General features: G+C 38.4%; 1 protein-coding gene across 41 annotated transcripts in view; it reads right to left on the reverse strand.

The window, feature by feature from the left end:
• NCOA6 (nuclear receptor coactivator 6) overlaps positions 1-20539 on the reverse strand; it is a 93192-nt gene that overhangs the window by 23477 nt on the left and 49176 nt on the right. For 13 of the 41 annotated variants that reach the window (XM_081559878.1, XM_081559839.1, XM_081559874.1 and 10 more), the window contains 6 exons: positions 18537-18659; positions 11706-11834; positions 10114-10974; positions 7931-8077; positions 4292-5408; positions 1633-1754 (listed from right to left, as the gene is read on the reverse strand). In XM_081559878.1, coding sequence (XP_081416004.1) covers positions 1633-1754; positions 4292-5408; positions 7931-8077; positions 10114-10974; positions 11706-11834; positions 18537-18659 — 2499 coding nt within the window. The remainder of the gene's footprint in view (positions 1-1632; positions 1755-4291; positions 5409-7930; positions 8078-10113; positions 10975-11705; positions 11835-18536; positions 18660-20539) is intronic. The other 28 variants (XM_081559848.1, XM_081559854.1, XM_081559846.1 and 25 more) reach the window with 8 other exon arrangements.

The following is a 20539-nucleotide window of genomic DNA, read 5'->3' on the forward strand; positions in this document are numbered from 1 at the left end:
ACCAAACAACATAAATACCAAAGAGAGCAGCATAGACAATACAGCAGCCTCGTGAAAGTAACAGTTAAGGGCATGGCTGCTATAAAGGTTCCAGAAGTTGGAGGCAGCAGTCCAAACAGCACTAATGCTAAGAAGACAGACTGGGGTTGTGGTGACAGAATGGCGGAGAGGCACAGCCAGGACACACACAGTGCATATAACATAATCAAAAATCAAATTTATTAATCAAAAGATGAAAATTCATATGCCTTTAGGGGCCAGACCAGTAAAAAAGAGAAGTGGGTTGCTATAAGACAGTAGTAGTTCTGTGGACAGAGCCAAACTGCAGAGCTGATGCTCTACCTAAAGGCATCTAAAATCAGGCTTCTGTTTGCTTTCAGATTCTGCACGACAATTCAAATATATTGCAGGCCAAATTCAGCCTATAGGCTCCCAGTTTGCAAACTGTAGAAAGGAAGCAAAGACGTGTGTGAGAACCTCTGGGATTTATAGAATTCAGATGTGCCTGAGGGAAGAAGGTGCCTTCCTGTTCATAATGCCTCTGGACATATCCACCAAAGACTGGTGACCTCCCAGCCTCAACTGCGCTGCTGCAATTCACCGATGGGAAGTGTGGTGTGCCCAAACAATTTGCAATCAATAACACATAGTATTGACATCATAATGAATTTACTTTTTTTTTTTGATTCACTTTTAAAATACATAAATTAAGGATACTAAAGTTTATCCTTAAAATAACTTACAAAATCACTTACACTTACATGCCAAAGAGGAGGTGGAATAACTAGAAAGGAAGGAACAAAACATAATCCTTTGTATACACACGGAAGTGTGGCCTAAATGTGATAGGTTTGTGTGTCTTCGTCATAGGGGAATAAAGTTACAAATTACTCCTCAGGCTAATAGTAACCAGGTTTGGAGACATTGTGGCAGCTGGCCTTGGTTCTATAATAGCTAGGTTAGAATGAATTAATTTTAGGAGACTTTTTTCCTTTTCAATATTTTAGAGGATGGTATTATTTTATAATCAGAGGGGGATACAACACAGAGGGCTTCAACAATACTGGTCCTTTTATTATTAACCTGGGTAGGAAGTACACGAGTGTCTCTTCATTACTCTTTACATATTTTTTTATGTTTAAAGATTCATAGTAAAAGCTCTATTTAAAATCTTATTTTAAACCCTGGTAGTTCTCTGCTTTGAGAAAGCCCCAGTAGAAAAGGCTGCAGGAAAGGCAGGCAAGCAGGATTAGAGTGATAGCATCATTTCATTTAATCTTATTCCATTTTGATGCCAGCTAGAACCTTGATATTGACAAGAATAAAGAGGCACTGACTAATTTTAGTTTGATTTTATGAGGACCTAAAATAACAAAGACTAGTTTGAGCAAAATACACACACATACACAAATACATATACATACACATGCACATACACACACTTTCAGAGGTTATATTTGAAACTTTTTACTTAATTAACAAGGCAAAGTTTCCAATTACTAGACACATTAAATCACTAAAGTAGTCTAGTTAGTAGACAAAATAAAATACTATTGTTTCCTTGAAAAAAAGCCTTATAATGCTGCAAACAAATGATGCCAAGTATATAAACTTTAGCTAACATTTTATCACCTGGTGGTCGGTTTGAAAATTCTGCCAGTTTAGGGCCTGAGCTGTCCAAGTTAATTCCTTGTTCTCCAGGCAATGGCTGTTGATCAGCCTCCTCCAGACCAGCTGGGCGAGTCTCTGGGGTACTAAAACATAAATTACACGTTTGAGAGTAAGTTGTACAGTTTATACATGAAAATTGTTTAACCCCTCCCCTATGTCTGAATAAATCTATCTGCATTATCGTTCTTAGCATTATTTATATCTCTCTAGTCTGATAAAACATTCACTATTTGGCATAAAAAAATCCGCCAATTTCATTAAATGTTAAAATCCACTTAATTTAATAAATGGCCATTTACTCGAGGTACTTTCTGCAAATTTCTGATATAATGATTTTCATTTAATTATCCACCCATTCAATGTTTTAAGACGTGATTTTGGGTTATCAGTATTGTACTGTTCCTATGAAACCACACTATCTTTGGGGTAGCTATCAAATTCAACCAGGGAATCCAGACTTCTTTTTTTGTGAATATTGCAATGGTGGCTCCAACAATTCATAACACCTTGCAAGAAATTGCATACTGGCTAATGAAAATAGTATTCAGAGAACAAAGAAAGCTGGAGAATACCAGAACAAAGCTAATTAATTTTGTTGCAGAATGTCTATTTAACAGACATCCCCATCAGCTTTGGGATGCTTCCATTTTCACCAAAGTGTACCTTACAATTTGAGTAGAGAAGGAAAAAAATGAAGAAACACCCACATTCCCAAAGAACCAGGGCTCACAGCCTTCATTTCGTTTTTGCCCTGGTATTAGTCACCCACTTTTAGACAGTATTTTATCTCGCAGTACTCTGTAGTTTCATAAATCTTACCCTAAATCCATTTTAAAAGCTCTAGCACTTGGGAATTTAGAACCTGAAGCAGGTCCTGAGCACATCTAGATTCCTGTATTGATTTGTTCCTTAAATGACTTCTCTCTCGCTTCAATTACAGGTAAGGATTCCTGTAGTATTCTTTACTTTCAAAGAATTATACTGCTAAAAAAATATCTCAGGACCACCCACCTCATGTTACTGGATGATAAAACAAAAGCCCACACAGGTGTAAGAAAACAGCTGAAGATTCCATGGTAAGCTAGTGGTAGAGCTGAGAGCATGCGCTCTTCCTTTTAACTTAACTGTCTCCATTCCTAGGAGCCTTGATGTGGTATAAGGCCCTTTCCACAATCTGTAGCCGTACACAGTAAGCAACTCCCTAAGTGCTGGTACAGATAGCAAAAATCCATACTAATGGCAACTGAAGAATCTTGCAGTGTTACTCCTAGATTACTGAGAGGAATAAATATTGCCACAGAAATGTTATTCCCACACAGATTGATAGTAGTAAAGAATTTAACTTAGAAAGAGCTATTGGAAAAATCAGATAACCAAAGAGTTTACTAATTCTGAATTCAGGAAAAATATAGGTTGCTAATATACAATTATTGAATTTTGATTTATAAGATTCAAGAAGAAGACGAATATGATATAGTTTTATAGTACAACCAAAGGCATAGTGTGACAAGACTGAGAAAGGTATTGCGTTGGCCAAAAAGTTCATCCAGTTTTTTTCCAGAAGGTGTTATGGACAAACGCAAACAAACTTTTTGGCCAATCCACTAGATGGTTTTATTTTGAACATTTATGTTCGATTAACTAAAACTCCCCTATTCTCTTCTATAATTCTAGTAATTTACTTGAATTAACCCGCTTTTTTACTCCTTAGTCATTATTTTCTGGTAATAAATGTCTCTGGATTTCAGTTTTGTGATTAAAGGCAGAAAATCCAGTTTAATCAATATCCTTTAGAAATCATTTTATCAAAGCCAAAAATATGACTTAACACTTAGCTTTAGGAAACAAAATGTAAATTAATTGCCCTTCCCACTGTGATCTTGCAAAAGACTCACCTTTACCAAAAGAGTAACTGATTGAAAAGGTCTAATCATCTTAGCATGAGGTTTTAAGCTGCTAAGGATGATAAAGAGCCTTTAAAAGAAAGGTACTTGCACTAAAAACCATTTCTATTTGAGAGACAGAAGGGAGTCTCCATAAGTAATTTTCATTCCTGAAACAAACATAGCCTGTCTGGTTCCCCAGCAGTCATTATAAGCCTGACATGCTTTGTAGAGTTGTAGTGTGGTAGCACTGGCTACTTCTCAGGCTCTGAATGGCACAATCCCCTCTGAGACTACAGACTGAAGAGACACATATCAGTTGACTGCAATATATGAACCCTGTCTGGCTCCTTATTTGAACAAATTGTAAAAAAAAAAAAATTATTTTGAGATAATCAGGTAAATCTGGACACTGTCTGGATATGTGAGAATATGAAGAAAGCGTTAGTTTCTTCCAGGTGTGCTAATCGTATTCTGTGATCATAAAAAACAGAAAACAAAAAAAACCTGTCCTTATCTTTTAAAGGTACTGAAATATTTAAAGTGAACTCGCTTTAAAATAATCAAGAGGTAATGGGGAGAACATGAATGAATGCAAGATAGATTATGAGCTGAAAATCTGAAGCAAGGGGAATTTCATTATACTGTTCTTATACATGCTCAAAAGTTTCCATCAAAAAAAGTTGTTCACATAGAAATAAATGAATAAGATTTCAGACAAGACTATCAGAACCTACTTTAGATCCTGCTGACTATTTTTCTTCTTCCGAGGGGGCTTCTTCTTCTTCGGTTTATTTGCGTTGGTATTGTTTTGCTTATTGTTTACCCCGAAATGGCCTGCAGAGATATCACTCTGCAACAAGTTGACCAACAACGGGCTTGTCAGCGTGACATCCTTATTGACCGGGAAGCCTGGATTCTGACCACAGGACATCTGATTTCCATTGGGTGCTCCACTGAAAGGTGCATTGAAGGGCATCCCATGGCCTGAGAAGTGGTTTCCCGAGGCACTGTTCCCCTGCATGGCCTGCACATGGGGGGGGACCATGTTGCTTTGCTGCATGCTAACATCAGGCATCATCTGAGACAAGCTGACATCATTATTTGCTGTCGTAGCAGGATCACCATGCTGCTGGGCCATGTGGGGGCTGGGCCCTGGTGGCCGCAAGACCTGCCCCTGCATCCCCATAACCTGAGACGGACTGTTGTTCACAGGCCCTTGCTGCGGCAGCATCTGTCCTGACATCGGTCCTGTAAACTGCACCATGTTTCCTTGCAAGTTTGGCGTTGGTCCCCTCATTATCTGTGCTGGTCCCGGCATGACATTAGATTGGTTCTGAGTGTTAAACTGTTGCTTATTCCCCTGCATCTGATTGGTCATGATCTGCTCTATCATTGGATTCTGCTGGAGCAAAACTTGCCCCTGAGGCCCCATCATCTGGTTATGTGGAGCCATCATTTGGGGGCCCTGCTGGGGAAGCATCTGCTTGGGTGGGGTCATCCTTTGGGGCGAGGGCCCAAGATTTTGGCTCTGAGGATTCACCATCATCTGACCCTGCGGCATAAGCTGGGCCCTTGAAAGGATCATGGGGTTCTGAGGGTTCAAGGTTCCTTGTTGCTGGACCATCTGGCCCTGGGAGGGCACGATCTGCTGGTGCATGCTCATCAGTTGAGATGGTGGGCCCTGTTGGGGCTGGCCTTGCATGTTGCCCAGGTTCACCTGAGGAACCCCAGAACTACCAGCCTGTTGGTTGTTCATGTTGCCATGAATTCCCATGAGGCTGGGCTGCATCATATTTGGTGGCCCGTGGGACACCTGCATCTGGTTTTGAGGAGGACCAGCTCCTTGACCACCTTAAAAAAAAAAAAAAAGGCACAGTTTCAGGAAGAAATACTATTATCTTGTTGGTATTAAGATTCTCAAATTACCTTAATTAGAAAAACCACCCCTCACCCATATCCAGTGATCTACCTAAACAGACGTGCTATACTTAACGTATTTCTGTGAGTTTTCTATAGTATGAGGCTGTGACTATGGCATATATTCTCAGTGACCATACAACAGAGAAAGAGAAACCATTTCTTTATTCCTATTTGGTAACTTGATAACATTTTGAAGATCAATATAGTTTTCTTTCTCTTAGACTAAACAAGAGAAAGGCAGCATCTCATTATTTAAAAATAACTTGTAACTACCTTAAAATGAAGAAAATTAATGAAAAGTGCTATGGGGTAATGAAATAAGCTCTACTTTAGATGAATCAGGAAACAAAAAATGTGCTGCAGCCTCTTAAGGAAACCTCAGCAAAGTTGAGAAGATGTTTAACAATGCTCCTTGGGAAACTAATAAGGACTCTCCAAGGTTATGGATGTGTTATCTGGATGTTGCACTTTAAAGAAAAGAACAGCTAATACTTCCTAAAGATAGGTCTCCTCCACTCCCATGTGGTAACAATTATTTAATCTTGATTGGAAGCTGAGCCTCTGGTGGAAGTCAACTGACAGACAAGAAGCTGCAGGCAGAGGACAGTCAACAAAGGATGACAAAGCTTCAGTGGCCCTCTCCCGTGGCAGTCCCTAGTAGACCACACGGCACGTGTTTTAGTCTTCTTAATTATTTTCAATTCAGACAAAGAACACTTCCTGCCTTGCCACAGTGTATACTTACTGTTAGGTCTTTGGGATTTTCCTGTAGCTGCTTATATTCTCTCTTCCTTTCCGCAGAAAAACCTTTTAGCTTATTTTATCTCCTCCCCACCCTTTTCATTTTTAAATGGGGACGAAAAAGTGATAGCCACAATGAAGTTATTAAGCCAGTCCATGCTCCAGCCAAGAGGCAGGGGACAAGCTGTCCTTTGTTCATACCATCTAGATTTTTCCTAAATCCTAAGATCTTCCAGACCGGCCTTAAACTGAATTCCATGACCACTGTATATGTTATATACACTAAATATTCCAGTATATATTCATTTAATCGACAATCATCTATTAAGTACCTAATATGTGCAAGGCACTTTTGGTACTGAGGTAACATCAATAAGCAAGACAGACCAAATCCCTTACCCCTTAGAGTCTAGTTGGCAAGAGTAAAATAAGTATTTTCACAGGAAGAAGTAAAAGCTAACAAGAGAAATAAAGTAGAGTAAGAGAACAGGAAATGAAAGACAAGAGTAGAGCTATCTTAGATGGGATAAACAGAAAAATCAAAACAGTAAGTGCATGTGTAAGGCACCACATAAAAATATAAAACAGCTGTGCTTATATGGAGGAATTATGAATGATTTTATTACTATTTTAAAACTTCCTATAGAACGTGAATTTACGTAGCTCAGGAATTATAGTTTTGCACTAGCAGATAGGGAAAGTCATGGTTTGCCCTACACTTCTCTAGCCCTTCAAGAGGCAGTTTGAACTTCTTAAGTTTCAAACTGTTCTCCTTCCTTAGTGATTTACAATTAACAGTGGAGCCACACAACTAAACTAACTCCAAATGGGCATGGGAGCTCAGAAAGTATTTGTGTTACCTCAATCCAAACTCCCTATGAGAAAGGGTAAGAGGATTAATCATGTGCTACCTAACAGCAACCAGATACATGCAGTCTGGGCTTATACAATATTGCTTACTAATACTTTTAGCCATTCTGCTGTATACAACATGCCCTCCTAAATTTCTTATATACAATACACGATTGGCATTACACCTGTATTGATAAAACCTGGTCTTCAAACATCACCTTGTAAACCAGAATTCAGATACTCAACATATACAATATTAACATGAATTATAGAGATTTTAAATGCTGCAGTTAGTTGTTCAAAATGCCATGTAACTCCATGCCTTTGTACTTACCATCTCCTTTGCCAGAAATACCTTTTGTCCTTTTACTAACTGAGGGGTCAGCAACCTATGATCCATGGGTCAAATGAGGCCCACTGCCAGCTTGTAAACAGACACAAATTCCCTCGGAGCTCAGGAATATAGTTTTGTATTAGCATAAAGGCAGTGTGGAACACTGCCATGCTCATTCATTTATGTACTGTCTATGGCTACTCTGGTGCTACAACAGCAAAGTTAGGTAGCTGCAACAGAGAACATATAACCTGTGAAGCCTAAAATATTTACTACCTGGTTCTTTTCAGGGAAAAAAATCTTCACTCCAGCTCTACCTCTAGTTTTATTTCCTTTCTTTAGGTGTTTCTAGATTTTTCAAGACATTTCACCTACTTTCAATATAACCGTTATTGCCCTGAAAGAATATTTATAGGTCTGAAACGAAGGGGAAGGATCAAAGCTTATATTTCTCTGTATATCCTTGTTGTCTACCTACCACACAATGTTCAATAAATGCTGGCTGAATAAGTCATAGAAAACAAACCTGCATGCTGGACATTTTGATTTGCTTGCAGCTGAGGGGCTCCTGAATTCCCAGGGGTAGTTGCTGTGGTCGAAGGCACCTGACCTTGCATAAAGTTCGGATTGGCCTGTCCTGCTGAGAAGCCAGGTGGGAGGCGTTTAGGCATTCCTTAATAGAAAACAACGAGTAAGGCAGTTACCTAGCAAATTTATACTCTTGCTTAGATGTGGGATGAATAAGGAAGGATGAGCTGCATGAAGTCTCCACTGGCTTAGCTCTCTCTGTCACACTGGTAGGATCTTTAACAAGGTTGGGAAAGATGGTTAAAAAAATCAACACAATCTCTTACATGAGCATTGTCAAAATGAAAAAGAAATACTAAAAAATTTACACTTTGAACATGCCAAGGAAAAGATGGCAATCTGCTCCCTAAATGTGATCTGAGGCCACGTCACAGCAAGGTTTAGGGCTCACTTTTCTGTAATATAACGGACCCCAAATCTTTACATACTTTAACATAGGTACCAAAGGAATACACTAAATTCTCTCATATTCAAACAAACCGATCAGAAATACTATAAAACAAAGACCTGGGTCCTGATATTAAGCATAGATAGGTGATTTTTTTTTTTTTTTTCCATTGAGGGAATAGATGACAATTTTCTTTGTGGAAAAATTTCTCCCCTGTATTGTGCTGGTCTCTTTGGAAGAGACAAGAGATCAGAAACAATTTATAGGAGCATCAAAGTGAGGTTATATTAAATTTATCATTACACCTTCCCCTCAAAAGGGTTTGCTGAAATTCTGACCCAAAACTGTGCTCTAATGGAATCTTACTAAAGTAATACTTTCTTTTATAGGAAGGTTTAATTTCAGAAAACAAATCTATAATAAGAAGAATCTCAGAACCCATTCACTGTTTATAACATAGGCCTGGATGTGGCCAGATCACCTAGGTGAGCACATCATTTGCTCTATGAAAGCATCAAGACCTAAGCTCACTTGAATTAGTCCATTTATTTAAGGGCCAAATTTTCAATGTCCTGAAAAACGCTCTGTAGACAAATATGCATTTGTCCTTTCTTTAGCAGTGACAAGTCCCCATTTGCATGCTTCCATTGTAATTATATCAGTAATCACATTTGCAGGAGGGACTACCCAGCCCCCACTGATCCAAGGCTAGATGCCCAGAACAGTGAAGTTTGGAGCCAAAACATTCTTGCAGTTTCTCAAAACTTCTTAGGATTCAAATATTACAGCCTGCATGTCAGTAAAAGTAATTACGAGAGAGTGAAAAGACTGATGAACGATTTAATTTTACCAGAGATCATGGGAACATGCCTTTGCTATGTTGCACTAAAGATGCAAGGTTTTTTTTTCTGGATAGGCAATGGGTGTCTTTTGGTGGGGGGTATGTTTATCAGGTGACAGTATTACACGCTCTATACCTTACTGAAAAGCTCCAAGCACATTCATGTGCACTAGATCAATGATTAATAAGAATAAATAATAAACATGGAGATGGATAAGTTTTACTGTAATCGTTTTACCTCTCACACATTAAGCTCCATTGCTTTTTCTTCATACAAGAGGCACCTTACAAAATAAATAAATAAATCTCCTTTAGGTATAACTGGTGGAATTCCCTCTCTAAGGAGCAGGCATTGGCATTATAAAACTGTAAAAGTCAATGATTTCTGAACTTACTCCCCTTTAATACTTTAAGCAAATTTAACAAATACCATGCTAATAATATTTTTGCTAACTAGGATTATCAAAATTGAAAACCACAAGGGCCATTTCCCCAACAAAACCCTACACTTATCTTTTCATTTTTGCTCTACTGCATAACCTTAATTTTTTCAACAGCGGAGCAGCTTAAGTTGTTAATAAAACCATGATTCTTCCGGACGCCTTAATTTACTAGTACAAGATCAGGCAAAAATATTTTGAAAAACAAAATGAACATATATCTACATTGAATTTTACCTGCGTTTTTATCCAGAGGACTAGCTTAAACATAACGAGTAAGATGCTGCATAATGTATCAAGTTAACTAAGTCATATCAAGTGTCATCACTATATTTACAAAACCAAATAGTTACATCCTCGTTTCACTCCCTCCATTAACTCTAAAAATTGAAGTGCTACTAAGATCTAGCAACAGTCAATTTACCAACACAAATAGCTCCAGTGTTCCTCACCTCCTAGGCCTGGATGTAAACTCTGTGGCCCCTGATTTGGTGGTTGCTGCTGCATCACCATGAAGTTAGGTGGCACGTTTCCCTGTTGAACCATAGGATTCCGACCCGGAGAGCTGACGGGCTGCTGAAATCCCTGGGGAAGTGGGTTATTTTGAGGTGGCCTTGGTCCCATTTGCTGCTGAGTTTGGTTAACCGTTGGGGAGGAAGCAGGGGATCCCTGCTGGAAGGAGGAGGGTGAGGAGGCAGGAGACTTGTTGGTGAGGTGGGGCTGCTGCAGGGGGGTTGGGACCCTAGAGGGCCCTCCCTGCAAACTCTTCATCTGAGGAGCTGTGAACTGGCCTGGGTTGCTCATCTGAGGAAAGTTTGTATGGGCTTGTGAAGCTTGCTGGCTGCCAAAGGGATATGGAGGGGGAGGGTGGGAAGGTGTCTGTACCGTGGCTAAGGATGGTCTTGCCTGGAGTTGCTGTTGCATTGGGCCAGGCAAGGGAGCCTTCTTCCACCCTTGATTTGCAGTCATTGTGCCCAGAGAACTCTGGGCTGGAGGAGGCTGAAGGGCTCCGGAAGGCAGCTGGTTCCAGCCTGGAGGAACAGGCACCTGAGTTGGGGCAGTAAACTGGGGTCGAATTCCCTGTGGCTGTTGCTGCTGATGTTGCTGTGGGGGTCTTGCCTGCAGCTGTTGCTGCTGTTGTTGCTGCTGCTGCTGTTGTTGCTGCTGCTGCTGCTGCAGCTGGGGAAAACTGGCTGGGTTTATTTGTCTGTTCACAGGGACGGGCTGCATTGGGTGGTGCGGGGGCGCTAAAGATCCTGAGGGATGACTTTGTTGCTGTATATGGAGCCCAGAGAGGAGTGGATCCATTGCATCTGTTTAAAGATAGTCAACAAAGCAATAATTAACTTACTGCAACCTAGATTCTAGAGCAATCCTAGAGTCTTGGCAATTCTGCAAAAACAGAGTAAAATCTTCTGGTATCATTTAATGAAATGTTTGTGAGCATTTACTATACTGCAAAACAACTACCGAGATGAGAGAAAGACTGAATTTTGTGTATAAAGAGTATATGATTTTAAAGTGGATATAAGAGCCAGACAAACTATGCAGAGCAGTATTCTCCAAAGCATATTCTGAGGAACTATGTTCATTAGTATTAGAAGAAAACAAAACAAAAAATAAAGTCAATCAGGTTTGGGAGACACTGGACCTAACAGTCTTAGACAGGTTTCTTCACTATAGGACTTTCAGTGCTTCCAACATGTTACTTTTGGATCTCTGGGAGGGAGGATCTAGTAGGACAATTAACCAAATTTACTTCACTACAGAATTCTCAGTTATGGAGGAGCAGGATTAAGTAGGCCACAGAATACATTTTTAGGAATGTTGGGGTATAACTGATAAGAATAGTGAGAAACTCTGAGAAGAAATTTTGAAAAGGAAATAATGACTTCCAGCTTGAAGAAACTAGGGCAGATTTTATATAGAAAACAGCATTTAAGCTGGGCAGTTAGAAATCTGGCATCAGAGAGAGAGCTGAATTCAATGATGCTCTGTGCAGGGAGTGCAGCCTCTTCAATTCTCAAAGGCTGGAGGTCAATACCTGACTGAGAAGCAGGGCGAGGAGTCCTGGGCTGCAGTTCTGAATTGGGGCCTGGTGCCATCATGGAAGATGACACGTTTCCACCCTGGGGTATCATAACAGTGGCAGGGCTGGTCATCCTTATTAATCCTAGAGAAAAAAAAAAAATCTCTAGAATAGAGTACTGGAATTGACACAATGCTTGTTTTTAATGAAATATTTCAAAGATGTAAAAAGGTATAGAAAAATTTTATACCACCATCTACCTTATTTAAATGTAAACATTTTACCCTGCCTGCTTCATATATATATGCAAATATATATAAGAAGCCTCATATTCCTTCCCAATCTCATTCCATCCTTCCTTATCTCACATCTGGGGTTAACAGTTCTAAGTTTTTATTTTTTCTACATATATAAACTGCAATACATTTTTTGAATGCTTTTAACCTTTGTATAAGTGACACTATTCTATATGTATTCTTCAATTTCCCTTTTCACTTAATGCTATTTTTTTGAGATTTACCCATCCTGACTATAATAGTGCCCCATTTTATGGAGTCAATACATCCATTCGCCTGCTGATGAACACTAACTTTTCATCCTTAGAATTTTGCAATGGCATGTATTTGTCCTGTATTCCATAGACAAGTAAGAGTCTCTTTAGACTACATACTTAAAATCGCTACGTTTTAAAGTATAAGCATCTTCAATTTTACTAGATAGTGGTAAACTGCACTCAAAAGCAGTTATACAAATTTATACTTTCACTAGCAGTTTGAGAACTCCTCTTGATTCACATCTTGCTAATTTCTGATAGTACTAGATTTTCTACAATTTATTAATAGCATCTACCTTTATAAGTGAAAACAACTTATAATTATCCTCTGCTCTCGTCCTAATTTTAGCATCATGTTCTAAGTGAGTTGGAAAGCATCTTTCCTCTTTCTCTATGCTCTGAAAGAATATGTGTATCTGTTCTTTAAATATTTAGTAAAATTCACCTGTAAAATAATCTGAGCTGGTGGCTATACTAGTTGATTCACAGGGAGACAGATTATTTTATTTCTTAAGTAGTTATAGATTTTTCATTTGATATGTCTTACTAAGTCAGTTTCAGTTAAATTATACTTTCAAGAAACTTGTTAATTTATTAGCATAAAGTTATTCATGGAATATTCTTTTTTCCCATTCTTTCTAAAAACTGAGATATAATTCACATACCATAATAAAATACACCCTTTAAAGTGTATGCTTTTTTTCATTCTTTACATTGCTCATGCCTCTCTTTATTTGTCTTACGAGGACCAACAATGTTAGTTGTCTTTTCAGAGAAACATTTTTTGGTTTTGCTGCTCTGTTCCACTGGGTTTTTTAATTCATACTTTACTTATTTCTGCTCTTACCTTTATTATTTCCTCCCTCCTAAATTATTACTTTACTGTTCTTTTTCTCATTCTTATGTCAGACATTTAGTCTTTTAATTTTCAGACAGCTCTAAAATAAGGTCTGCTCTAACATAAAGGGGTCAAATTTTCTTGTCTACATCTCACAAGTTTTGATATGTACTGTTTTCATTGCCATGTTATGTGCTCAGTCATGTCTGACTCTTTGTGACCCCATGGACTGTAGCCCGCCAGGCTCCTCTGTCCATGAAATTCTCCAGGCAAGAATACTGGAGTGGGTTGCCATTTCTTCCTGCAGGGGATCTTCCTGACCCAGGGATTGAACCTGCCATCTCCTGCATTGCAGGCAGATTCTAAACCTGCTAAGCCACTGGGGATCTATTCTCATTATTTCCTTCTAAAAATTTTCTAATGTCCATCTTGAATGCTTTTTTTTAAAAATCACTGGGTATTTAGAATACATTTTAAAACTTCTAAAAAATATGGGATATTTTAGTTTTTTCTTCTTTTTGGCCACTGACTTGACTTAACTGCACTATAGTCAGAGAAAATGATCTGTGTGATACCTGTATTTGGTATTTACTGAAAACTGCTTTTGGAATAACATAATCAGTTTATACAAATGTCATTTGTGAGAAGGTTAAGAATTCTTGAATTATTAGTGCAGTTTCTAAATATGTCCATTATCTCAAACTATTTTAATTATATTATTCTAGCTTTCCTTATCCTTACTAATTTTTGTTCGATCCATCAATTACTATCGGAGGTGTGTAAAAATCTTCCTTAAGATTTGCTATGTACATGAATCCGGGCCATTTTTACTTCACAAATTTGAAGCTAGTTTATTAAAAACACAAAAGTTTATTTATCTTCCTGAATTTTTCCTTTTATATTGTACAGTCATCCTTTTACTCTCCAGTAATGCTTTTTATCTGATGAAAATATTGTTACACTCCTTTTTCTTGGTTAATATTCACCTAGATTCTCTATTTTCTTTTATCCTTTTAACTATGAACTGAGACCTTATGTTTTATATGATTCCTCTAAGAGTACATAGCTAAATCTGAGTTACTCAATCTGATTAATCACTTTCTTTTCATCAGTGTTTATAATCCATTTGCATTTATTGTTAATTACTGGTATATTTTATCATTTTATGATATCACTGTTTCTTACCCTTCTTTTTCTGTGCTGTTTTCCTACTTCTCCTGAATTTTATTGGACTTTTTTTTCATCATGTCCTTCCTTTCAACCCCTCCACTACTAGTTTAGAAATTATACCTTCTATTTCTATTATTTTAGTGATATTTTTAAAATGTCAACAGACATATCTAAAGGCCATGTATGATCATCATTATTACTAAGTTAATGTTTATTTACATTTACCCAATGTTTACCAATTATTTAGCTCACCATTCCTTCTTAGCTCTTATTTCTTCCATCTTAGGTTCAATTTTCTTCTTCCTGAAGTACATCCTTGAGCAGTTCAATTAGCAAGGGTCTGTTAATGGTAAATTCTCTTAGTCTCTTTAAAAAGGTCTTTAATTCACACTACTATAGCTTTTGTTTAAAATTCTATGCTGTTAATTTTCTCATCACTTTGAAAATATTATCCTGTTTCATGGCATCAGTGTAGCCACTGAGAAATTAGCTGTGGGTCTGATAATCTTCCCTTTGTAAATCACTGGTGCTTTATTTTGAATTGCTTTTAACGTTATGTTTTGTTGCTCTGCAGTTTTACAATTTTGTGTCTAGATGTGAATTTATTTATGTTTTTTTTTGTAGGGCTCAGAATTATTGGACTTCTGAATCTGAGGACTCACGTCTTTCATCAATTCTGGAAAAATTTCAGCCATTCTCTTACTATTGTCACTCCTCAATTTCTTTATCTTCTTCTGGAACTCTTTTCAGGGATATACATTAAGCTTTTTCATTTTATCCTTAACTTCTCTTGACCTTTTTCATACTTCCATCTATTTATTTATTGTCTGTTGCATTCTGGGTAATTTCTTCAAATTCACCTTCCAATTCAGCTGTCTTTAATTGGCTGAATAAGTTATTCACTTCAATAATTTTAAAATTTCTGTAGATTCTATTTTTCCCTTAAATTCTCTTTGTGTTTTGATAGTGTCTTGTTCTCTTCTTAGAAGTTACATTATTTTAAACATGCTGATATTCCTATTACCTAGAATTCTGGAAAGAGGGTCTAATCTTAAATTTTATAAATTCGGAGAATACACTCGTTTATAACAGGCAGTAAGTATGAGAAATCTGCAATGGTTTGGGATGAGAGCTTCAACGGTTATTACCACTCTAGGACCACTTAATAACTTAGCTTTGCTGTTCCTGGGTCATTTCAATGACACATGTCCACATGTATGAGGATAGAGAGACAATTCTATAACCACCCTTTCCCCCACTCAACTAGAGCCCAGACAAAGAGGGACAAGTTTAGCCTTTGGCCTCCTGTGCCAGAGAGTGAAACTTTTTCTTATCTACCTTTTACTGAAAATACTGGCTTCATGAAGGATTCTGAATTCTAACTTCCTTCTTTATGTGGACCCAAGGCAAGGCTTCCTATTTTATCCCTCTTGGCCATTAAAACTCAAACCCCTTGGCTCCTGCAGCATCTCCTCATGTGTGCTGCTGCTGCTGCTAAGTTGTGTCAGTCGTGTCTGACTCTGTGCGACCCCACAGACGGTAGCCCACCAGGCTCCTCTGTCCCTGGGATTCTCCAGGCAAGAATACTGGAGTGGGTTGCCATTTCCTTCTCCCCTTATGTGTTCACTGCTATTTAAATGTTCTTCTTTGTTCTTGCCCTGGGGATTTTTCCTTATTGTCTTACAAGCTCATCTGCGCATTAAATGTTCTATTTTATCCAACATTTTCAGATGTTCTGTAGCTGACACAGGGCAGTTAGGCAAATGTTTACCTGTCAAAAACGGATTTGTTTCTTTGGAACCTCACCCCACTTTCCAAAGATGGTAATCGGATAGTAAGAGAGTTCTTGGGAAATAAAAAGAAACAGGTTTTCTTAGTCTACAATCAGCCTCCTATCCCCAGAAACGTTTAAGCACATGCTGGCTAACATGCTCAGTAGTGATACTGTAGAATACATTCTAGCACAATGTGGGAATCTTGACTAGAGTCATGCTTCACAACTGGGGGCAATTTTGTCCCCTAAGGGATATCTGGAAAGGTCTGGAGACAGTTTGTTGGAACAACTAGGAGGAAGGTATGGTGGTGCTACTGGCACCTGGTAGGCAGAGGCTAGGGATGCTGCTGAACATCCTACAAGGCATAGGACAGTTCCCCACAGGAAAGAATTATCGGTTCAAAACATCAATAATGACACATAACTAAATGACTACTATGGTACCTCACTAATCTTGGGATTCTATGAAACTATGAAAAAAAATTGGCTATGGATTTGGTTTTCATTTCAAAAGACCCCTGCTTATCAGTCAAGTTTCTGTTGCCAATGCAAAGAGTATAAAGTAGTGTTAAGAATAATTTAGTCTAAGACACTCTAGATACACAATTCTAAAATTATTTATTATAGTTTTAGAGGGTAGTTAAGGTCTCTTTCCCTAGAAAAATCTGTTTAGTTTTCACTAAATATTAAATTTTGTTTGCATCCACTGTCCTAACGGACAACAGAGAAAAAACATTCTTATTTTAAGTATGCTTGGCAGTAAAAAAAGATACCTAGGTGTTAAAATGTTACTGTGACTACAGATCACTACTAATTGATTATTCTTGAAACTTTATATTGTATATTTTATCACAGTGTCCTTCATTAAACACCAATCTAATTTCAACCTAAAGCTTTTAAGTTTCCTATATTGATAATGAACTACACACATCACTAAAATTTACACTCACTTTTCAGAGATACTTAGTAAATATGCCTGCCATTTGCCAGATACTAGGAGAGCCTGCAATTAGTGTGCTGATATTGGCTTAATGGAGTCTTAAGGTTTTAAGGTTGGAAGGGATCTGTAATATTGTTTCTTGGACATAAATATGTTTACAGGTAACTAAGGCCACTAACTATTAAGACATCTGACCAGAAGTTGAGACTAGAACCCAGATTTCCTGAGTCTCATCCTAGGTCTGGTCTTTCTTGCACTAACTATATGCAACTTGGCTATACTCTGCCCACTCTTCTGGCTCTTCAATAGAGCCAACAGTGTCACTTATAATCTCTCATCAAGCTGCCTTAACACAAAATGCTCAGACTTTTGTGGAGAACTAAATTTATTTAACTTCCTACTATAGGTTCCAGGTTGGGTATTTTCCATTTACTATACAGTACTCCAAAACAGCCCAACAACACAGGTCTTGACACACAACAGGAACTCAGTGAAGGTCTGCTACATTGCTCAGGGCTCATCCATCTTCAAGTAAGAGCTCAAAAGATTATAGGGACTGTTATCTCAGTGAAGAAACTGTTGCATGGAGAGGTAGAGTGACTCGCCTGAGGCAAACACTAAGTGGCAGTGCCAGGATAAAAACCTAGTTCCAATTTTCCATGGCCAAGTCTTCAGCTACAGTTCAGGAAAAAATGGCTTTATAAACTGAGCTTCTCTATTCTGCTGCATTTCTTCAAGAGCTACTGTGGTAGGTTGGAAGTGAATGATCGGGTATAATTTCAGGTACTTAGACTCTCCTTCAACCACAGCAGCTGTGCTTTTCTGGCTCATTTGAATAAAAGTTCCTACAGCAGAAAAAGTCTGAAAGCTGCTAGTGCAGTGAAAATAGCACTGACCTGGGGAGTCAGATTTGCCCACTGCTACTTGACCATGGGCAAACTGCTTCCTTTCTGTGAACGCCACAGTTTCCCCAGCTTAAAATGAGAGTACCAACTCAATTCTAACTTTCTGTGACTAAAGTGGGTTCAATCTCTAAAAAAGAAATTTCAGGACTGCTACAAAAGTAGCAAATAATTTGTAACTCTCTCAAACTCTAAATACATAAAAACACATACTCTCCCACATCTACAGATTCCACCTAAGTATGCACAAACTCCTGGATTCTCAGTCACAGAGAAAGGCTATGTTATGCTATAAACATAACATAACATAGAAGGCTATGTTATGCTATAAACACCCTGAGGATAGAAGATGTTTTATTCAGTTCTACTTGCAACACTTAGCATAGGTCCCGTCATACAGTGAGAACTCAATAAATGTTTCCTGCATGGCTCAAGGCTCATCTACCTTTAAGTATGAGCCCCAAACATCACAAAGACTATATATGCTCCATGCTCTGTGATTCTAGTATCCTAAGAGTCTAGATTCATGTCTTGTTTTCCTGAACCAATCAACAGAAATGTGTCAGGAACCCCCACCTATCTTGCAGGACTCAAATGATCATACATTAGCAAATAAAGCCAAAAAAAGGAAACTAGTCAAATGTCATACAACTGAGTGGGAGATCTCACCTGGACCGCCTGCCATGGGAAATCCTGCTTCCATCCTAACCGAATTTCCAGCTCCCATGGGTCCATTCATTCTCACATCTTGGCTCCGGTTCTGAGCCAAAGCCAGGTTGATAGCACCTTCCCCTGAAAATGACAGTCAGGTTTAAAAGGAAATCATCAGAATAAGATGTAAATTTTGTTGAAAAACAGATATACAAGAGCTTTAGTTTTATGTGTTTTTGAAGAATTATGCTAAGTTTACCACCACAAAAAGGGTGAGTTCAATACTGTACAGGTCTCCTTTCAACCTCACCTGAGCAGGTTTACTTACATGAAGCACAAGAAGAACATAACTAATTCTCACAATACAGCAAATGGACAATCATTAATGATGTATGGCACCAGCAGAGAGCCTGGAAGGGTGAATATTTATTTTCAACCAACTCATCTTATAAGTGTGTAGGAAGAAAATATTCTCAGAAAGTCTCAAATCCCAGATTACGTTTTGAGAACTTATGACCAGAAATTAGAAATATGAGTAGGTCTAATGCAGAAAGAACATACAATGGCATGGGGACACTGTGAATTTTCTAAGTAAAATACCATTTTCCTTTCAACAACTGCAATATAAAGAGATATGCAGAGGAGAAACTCATGCAATGAAGAGCAGATACGCTGCTACTATGATATGATAAGGGCAACATTTGTATAGGGATTTTAATGCTTAAAAAACTGTATCTCATTTGAATCTCACAATAGCCTGGTAGGTAATGTCACTAGAAGTATTTCAATTGAGTAGATTCTAAAGTTAGAGGTAATTTATTTTATTCTTTTTAATTAGAATGACATGATAAAATTTATTTTTTAGTAAATATCATGTACCTGGAAGAATGCATGAGACAAATTCAGTTCAAAGAATAATTACAATGCAAACCTCACATAACCAACATTCATTTTAAGGAGCAGACTCCCTGTAAACCCTTTGTGCTCCTTTAAGATCACATGCTTTTCCTTTCCTGCTGTAGTTAACTACTTAGGGGCAATTTAAACCTCACTTAATAAAAAGATCTCTGAAACAAGTTTTGGGATGCTTCCTGAGCTTAATCCCAAATTTTGACTATTCTTAATCTGGTAGACAGCACCACCTTGTGGAGAGAAAGAAGTACAACTAGCCTGTGGTTGGGAGAAGGCAATGGCAACCCACTCCAGTACTCTTGCCTGGAAAATCCCATGGACCGAGGAGCCTGGGAGGCTGCAGTCCATGGGGTCACTAAGAGTCGGACACGACTGAGCGACTTCACTTTCACTTTTCACTTTCATGCATTGGAGAAGGAAATGGCAACCCACTCCAGTGTTCTTGCCTGGAGAATCCCAGGGACAGCAAGAGCCTGGTGGGCGGCCGTCTATGGGGTCGCACAGAGTCGAAACGACTGAAGCAACTTAGCAGCAGTAGCAGCAGCAGCAGCCTGTGGTTGAGGATTTGAAAGGCTGCATTCACCATGCTCCTTACTGTTTTAGGGCAAGATGACAAAGAATGAAGCCAATGAAGGCACAGCAGTTTCCTGTCTTGTCACGATATAGGTCAGCTAGATAAATTATTAACTATTGTAACCAGGCAAGTAGCTTGGTAATAGGGAATAAATATCCTAACAATAAGTGACCAATCACCAGGGGCTATAAAATGTTCTAAATTGCCTATGGGAGTTAGGAATAAAAGAGAAAAAGAATACAGATCTTGAGGGTTTCCACCAAAGGGAAAGAACTATTAACATACTAAATTTGCAAAGATGTTCTAGGTGGAAGGACTTTTGTTTTTGAAATGGACAACAGATCATAAAAGTGGCTTGTGGCTGATACTAAGAGCTCAGATGTGGTCCTTGCCAGTCTCTCTAATCTCAAGTCATACTACTTTCTCCTTCAATAACAAGGACTCAGGCTCAGTGGCATTTTTTACTTTCTCAGGCACACAAACCCACTGTTCACCTTAAGGCCTTCGTACATGTTGTTCTCTCTGCCTAGAACAG

The sequence above is a fragment of the Giraffa tippelskirchi genome, chromosome 13, assembly GCF_054371585.1.
Source record: "Giraffa tippelskirchi isolate mGirTip1 chromosome 13, T2T-mGirTip1v1.2.pri, whole genome shotgun sequence".
NCBI lineage: Eukaryota > Metazoa > Chordata > Mammalia > Artiodactyla > Giraffidae > Giraffa > Giraffa tippelskirchi.